Source organism: Hyalella azteca, unplaced genomic scaffold (assembly GCF_000764305.2).
Source record: "Hyalella azteca isolate HAZT.00-mixed unplaced genomic scaffold, Hazt_2.0.2 contig5475, whole genome shotgun sequence".
Classification (NCBI taxonomy): domain Eukaryota; kingdom Metazoa; phylum Arthropoda; class Malacostraca; order Amphipoda; family Hyalellidae; genus Hyalella; species Hyalella azteca.
The window spans coordinates 1-6,012 of record NW_025935664.1 but is presented as its reverse complement, the minus strand read 5'-3'; the positions used below and the strand labels follow the sequence as shown (position 1 = coordinate 6,012).

General features: G+C 41.7%; 2 protein-coding genes across 2 annotated transcripts; one reads left to right on the top strand and one right to left on the bottom strand.

Moving 5' to 3' along the window:
* Positions 1–389: 389 nt before the first annotated feature.
* LOC108676238 (spliceosome-associated protein CWC15 homolog) lies at positions 390–1,454 on the top strand. Its single transcript, XM_018164290.2, has one exon. The coding sequence runs from the start codon at positions 600–602 to the stop codon at positions 1,287–1,289; it is 690 nt and encodes a 229-aa protein (XP_018019779.1). The 5' UTR covers positions 390–599; the 3' UTR covers positions 1,290–1,454.
* A 494-nt stretch (positions 1,455–1,948) lies between these two features.
* LOC108676237 lies at positions 1,949–5,977 on the bottom strand. Its single transcript, XM_018164288.2, has 6 exons — positions 5,944–5,977; positions 5,258–5,375; positions 4,761–4,873; positions 4,203–4,373; positions 3,777–3,848; positions 1,949–3,519 (listed from the first exon to the last, which is right to left on the bottom strand). Exons 2-6 carry the CDS (start codon positions 5,373–5,375, stop codon positions 3,292–3,294), a joined length of 702 nt encoding a protein of 233 aa, XP_018019777.1. The 5' UTR covers positions 5,944–5,977; the 3' UTR covers positions 1,949–3,291.
* Positions 5,978–6,012: the final 35 nt, after the last annotated feature.

Genomic DNA, 6,012 nt, shown 5'->3' with positions numbered 1-6,012 from the left:
TGCTATTATAGTTTTTTAATATTGGATAACCTCGAAGCTCTACTCTTGAAGCTATAAAATTTATCTTTCAACAGTTGTGACTAATTTATGTTGCTCGAGCGTGATTAAATTGAGCACACAAGTGTGCATGTCTGCATTAGAGAGTGGCAAGCCATAAGAAGGCAGTGCGATGTTGACGAATGATCTGTGCTGAAACGTGTTATGGTGATACTCCATCACAATGTCTTGTATGAAAATATATTATTATGAGTTACCACTTAATCTATTGTAGGTTACTTGTTAAGGTTATGCATGAATGCATTTTATGATACCTAGTATTCTGACTTCCCATCTTTGTGGGCCTCCTTATTCATATGTGGACATTGAATGTTTTCTTTCTTTCCACAGGTGTTAAGAGACCAAGTAGCTAGCATTCAGAAAGTTGAATTAAATTTCACATCGTTGAAAATACTATAATTTTGCAGTTCTTTCAATACTGCAAATAAAGAGTGAACAAGGAGGTGCTAAATTAACTTGCTAACGTCATCTTGTTTATATTTGATATTGCTGCTCTGTTAGTGACAAATTTACGTCTGAAAACACCATCATTCTAGTCCGAAATGACGACAGCGGCGCGCCCCACATTCGAGCCCGCCAAGGGAGGGTCGGGGCGAGGAGAGCGCGACCTGAGCGCCCTAAGCAAGCAGTACTCATCACGCGACCTGCCTGCGCACACGCGCCTCAAGTACCGCGAGGCGGGCCAGACCACCGCTGAGGAGGTGCGTGGACGCGACCTGCGCCGCGAGCTGGAGGACAGAGAGCGCGCTGCTCAGGCAGAGAAGCGCGGCAACGCGCGGTCAAGGAACGAAGTCACGTCCAGCAGTGGTGGCACGTCCAGCTCGTCTGGCGCTAGTAAAAAACCCAGACTCGATCAAATCGCCCCTGCTAACCTTGACGCGGATGATCCGCAAGACTCTGATTCCGATGATGATTCTGATTCTGATGATGAAATGGCTCTCATGGCGGAGCTTGAACAAATCCGGAAAGAACGCATTGAAGAGGAAACTAAACAGCAACAAATTCGCCATCAAAACCAAGAACGCATCCGCATGGAGAACATCATCAGCGGTAACCCTTTGCTTCACTTCAATCCCACCAAATCTGACATGAAGATCAAAAGAAGATGGGATGATGACGTCGTCTTCAAGAATTGTGCTGCTTCTGAGCCTGACAGTTCACAGAAATCTTACATAAACGATTCCTTGAGATCAGAATTTCATAAAAGATTCATGGAAAAATATGTAAAGTAAACGAGTGTCATTTTCTATGTATGGTAGATGTAAGAGTCTCGTACAACTTACTGTTATTTTCTAACTTCTCCCTGATTTAAGATTTATTGGACGTATTAACGTCTGTCGATATCACAACTCATTCGCGCTCGTAAGTAAAGCTTCTCAGTGCTATCTAGTGATTTGCTCCTTGAAACATGAAATGGACCAGCATTCCATATACGCTTGTCGAAGTTTATTCTCTTGAAAGGAATGTCAATTGGCTTGTGGCTAGCACACGCCATTCGTATTGTGAAGCTAGAATCGTCCAACCACGTATGCTGTATATCTTCATGGATGAAAGTCACATTTTGAGGACGCTTTCAAATGCGACGACGTATTTGAGCCACTTGCTGCAGCGAGCTGAGGTGCTGCAAGACCTGCACCCTACGTGTGAATGTCTTGCTCAGCTATGCAAAGTTCTTGTGTCAATATAGGCAGATGCTGCCTAAGGAAACGGTCTCCCACAATTCCAGGCATTTTTTCAAATTTCCCGCTCTTGATTGTGAGCAATCCTTCCGTTAAACTTACCAACATTCGTTTCCAACTCTTCTTTTCTCCGTTTCTATTTTGATCCTCAAATATATGCGACAAATTACAAGAATTTATTTCCCTACTCAAGTGGGTAGTAGTAAACATTAGCAATGCAGAAGATTTATTACACTGGCATTCGTCAGAAATAATTGTTCAGCATATCAACAAGTAAAAACTAACATTCAAAACGGTCTCGGCTAAATCGCTAAACGGCTAAATCAATAAAAATTATCGACGAAAATCGATCCAAAATTTAATACGAATTGTTAACATTTCCGGTAAGGAAGTTGACCACGAGTGACGATAACCTTAGGTTTCTGAAGTAAAATATAATTTGTGACTGCAATGAAGCCTGTAAATTTCCATGCCGAATTTTTCAATGGAAATTTCTAACACCTTCACACACGAATTTGTAATTTGACAAGTGAACTTGCATTAAATTTTTATTAAAAGCTATGAGTCTTGAGAATCCATGCCAAATTAATACTTGGTTAATTCAAGGGTTTACAATAGCATTTTAAGTTTAATGACTAGCAACGATTAGACTAGATAATAATGAACACATGCCCTCCTACTGTCGAGATTAATTACGACTAATGAAGGGTGGATGTGTACGCATATCTGTTCTTTAGATAGAATAACCGCATTAAGGGTGAAGAAAACAATGTTAGTAACAACTTTGAACAAATAACGAGTAAATCTACACTTAATGTTATATTAGTGGTCTAAGAGCTGCTATTAATAAATCGTCTACATTTGTTTGAAGACTTGACAGTATCACATTCCAGGTAGCTATAAATATCGTATGTTATTTCAGATCTGCAAAAACTGCCTCAAACTTAGAAATAAACGTTATTTCTTTGACGTAAAGGTTTTATTAGTCCGGGTGAAACCCTTTATTTGTATTTATCGGCAAATGGCGATAAGTTCAACTTATATCTTAACTTAAATACCTTCGTCAACGAAGGTTTACTCGGAGGGAAAATAAAGCAAACTGCACCTGACTAGCTCCCATAACTACATAAAAAACGGCAACTTCGTTTTCACGGAACTATGGCCGAATCCCACACGCTATTGACTAGCATCTTTGATGAGCTGAATTCTATTCTGTCAAACTAAACACTAGGAAAATGTTCGATTGATCGCTACATTGTGATCAACGACTGAGAATTGACTAGACATGTTAAGCAGACACCACCATGAAGATTATGAGGCGACTGCAGAAACCTAACAAAATTAACGCCCTAAAAACTCACATCTCTTGACACGACTTCAAACCATCTTTCTCAGATAGGACACTCCCGACTAGGATAAATTAGTATCTGGAGATTATCTTAAAGACACCACGACCATGCTGTAGGAGACATACCAAAATTTTCATAGCTTTCACAACTCCTTCAAACATCCACTGCACTGCCCCGAGTGTTGAAGGTACCAACGAGTGATAGCATTACTTGTCCAGGACGCACACAAGAACTTCACTGGGCTCGAGCTGCAGGTTCCTGAACTCGATGTAGCCCGAGTTGTTGTGGGACGAAGCGACGACCTCACCCCCGTAGTAGTAGTGGGACAAGTCCCGCGTCACTGCGTTGTGGCCCAGGTTTGCCACCACGAGGTACTGGCGACGTCGAGGGTAGAAGCGCTCCAAGATGAGCAAGTCATCGTCCACGTATCTCACCTGCAAGTGATGCACTTCACTAGGACGCTTGGTCATACTCTATACCCGAATACTTTGAAATCTATTATTATCAATGTTACAACTGATTCTTCTGAGCAATGAATATTATGCCTACCTGAAGGAAAAAAGCAAAATTCATCAACCAATACAAGTTGTTATCTCAAATCCAGTTGTAATACCATGTAATTGAACGCTTATCATGGCGATGGTCAGAGAAATTGTATTGTGACGTGATGTTGACATAACTGTGCCCTAACCTTTAAATTACTGGCGTGCGTAGGATGGTAGTCGCCTTCGAAGTTGAACAGCCCGTTGATGTACAGCGGAGGCTGCACAAAACTTGAATCATTACCTACTTTAAACTCCGTGCGATTTCCTGTTGCCTCAAAACTTAGGAAACTAAGTTGAAAGTAAAAAAAATCAGGGGGAAGCTAGTGAAAGTGGCATAAACCAGTTAAGTACTTTACATGCTTAAAACAAAATTTTACCTTATCTTTTCAACAATTGTTTCATTTATACATACTTCTCATGTAAATATTCATTTTGATGAACAACATTTAAAAATGATAAAAAGCTCAGAACTATGGTAATAAAAAAATCATAAACGTAGAACATGAAAAAAACGCATACAGTCGCACGCTCAAGACTTTTAGCCGCGCAGTAAACTGTCCTTAGCAGCTGACCTCAGTGCGCTTGTGGGCGGCGAGGGCGGACACGGACGCGATGGACGACAGACGCAACGCCTCGACGTTGTAGGACTTGTGGAGGCCGCCCAGCGCCAGCCACGGGGGGTGGCTGCTGAACCCTGCTTCGTTGCTGCCAGACCACGCCATAATGCCCGCCCAATCCAGCGACTGTTAGTGAATTAAACTCTTATTTAAAACAATACGTACAGCCAATTGATGTTTTTATTAAACGTTATGCTGACGATAGTCTAATCACTGTCATTAGGAATGAGAAGCAAGAAAGTATTAATGATTTGAATCAACATTTACATCGGCAAGCAAATTAGAATTTACTGCCGGGACTTCGAGAAATAAGAAAATATTTGAATTATGCTAAAGCTTTGATTAATTCAAGCATTGTAAATGTGATCACATTTTCAAAAATCGTCAAATGATGCAAAAATTTGATAAATTTGTACTTTAAATTTTAATATTTACTGATGAAAAAAACTGTTGCGATAACATATCTTTGTACAGAGGACGAGTAAGACCGCAGTCCAGCGCTAGCGTGAGCACCTGCAAGTGCGAGGGCACGGAGACGTCGATCTCGTCGCCGTAGTACAGCGAGGCCGAACCTGGTAAGAACATCAGCAGCAGGTCCCTGCCCACGCTGCTCCTGCTACCCGCATCTAGGACCACACCAGTGTCATGAGGTCCTCTGTCTACTGGCACCACACACACACATACACACACACCAGTGTCAGGAGGTCCTCTACCTGCTGGCACCACACACAGTCATACACACACCCCAATGACTCACTCAATATTACCTCAACATTATAATCATTAATGAGTTTGTAAATAAAAGCAGCTCATACAGAGCCTAATTATATTTTGACTTAGAAAAATGTATCTAAAATAAAACGAATGGTTCAGAGGTTAATCAAATAAGCCACACGTACAACCGACGCAGGCCAAGACCAGAAAACTGACTGCGACAATTGAGCATTTGCCTTCGTCAGGCTGGAGGTTATAGATAGAAATTTACTACAAGAGATGAAGCGTTGGCGAACCTGTCAGGTTAGAGGCTAAAGGCGAGGTGTGCGACGCCCTTGGACGGCCCACGCCTCCCACGCTCCACATCAACCACGGGGAGGAGGGGGAGGTGCTCAGCTCGAGCGCCCCGCGCATCTGAAGAAAACAAGTGCACTGAGTTTATTGTGCTACACTCGTTGAACATGACCACGTTGGTAAAAGTTTTACAATAAAAAAATGGACTGTACATCCTAAAAAAAGTGCAAGGAGTTTAATGTGCAAAACTCATTGAACAATATGCTTATGAGTTGTAGCTGATGTAGCAGCATCCTGGTACGAGGGATTGGTAGATGACTTCCAAGAGCACTTCGGTACCAGACTATGAAAGTGTAAATAATTACTCAATTAGTTAGACCCAGAATAATTAATTGATTAGTTAAACCCAGAATAATTACTTAATTATTTAAACCCACCATAAAAATCCTGGAGAATGCATGGTTGCAAACAATAGCAGGTGCCGTGTAAAGAAATTTTGCGAGAATCCATCTCAAACAATCAAAACAATTTCCTCGGTGGAGAAAGCAAAATTTTGACACACCAGGTCGATTTTTCACTGGACTATAATAAAAAAGTAACCGATAAAATTCATTTGCGTTGCAAGAAAATCGCGAAATTTGCAAGAAAATCGCGAGAAAATCGCGCGCATTCATGACAGCTAACTCACCTGCAGCACCAGGTCGGCAGGTGTAGTCAGCAGCTCACCTGCAGCACCAGGTCGGCAGGTGTAGTCAGC

What these genes read in the sequence shown, in the direction of transcription:
- LOC108676238 (XM_018164290.2), top strand. Translation starts at nt 600, where the DNA reads ATGACGACAGCGGCGCGCCCCACATTCGAGCCCGCCAAGGGAGGGTCG.
- LOC108676237 (XM_018164288.2), bottom strand. Translation starts at nt 5,375, where the DNA reads ATGCGCGGGGCGCTCGAGCTGAGCACCTCCCCCTCCTCCCCGTGGTTG. An exon ending in CCGCCCACAAGCGCACTGAG is followed by an intron (nt 3,849 to 4,202) that starts GTCAGCTGCTAA and finishes AGTTTTGTGCAG; the next exon opens with CCTCCGCTGTACATCAACGG. An exon ending in CGCACGCCAGTAATTTAAAG is followed by an intron (nt 3,520 to 3,776) that starts GTTAGGGCACAG and finishes CATCACTTGCAG; the next exon opens with GTGAGATACGTGGACGATGA.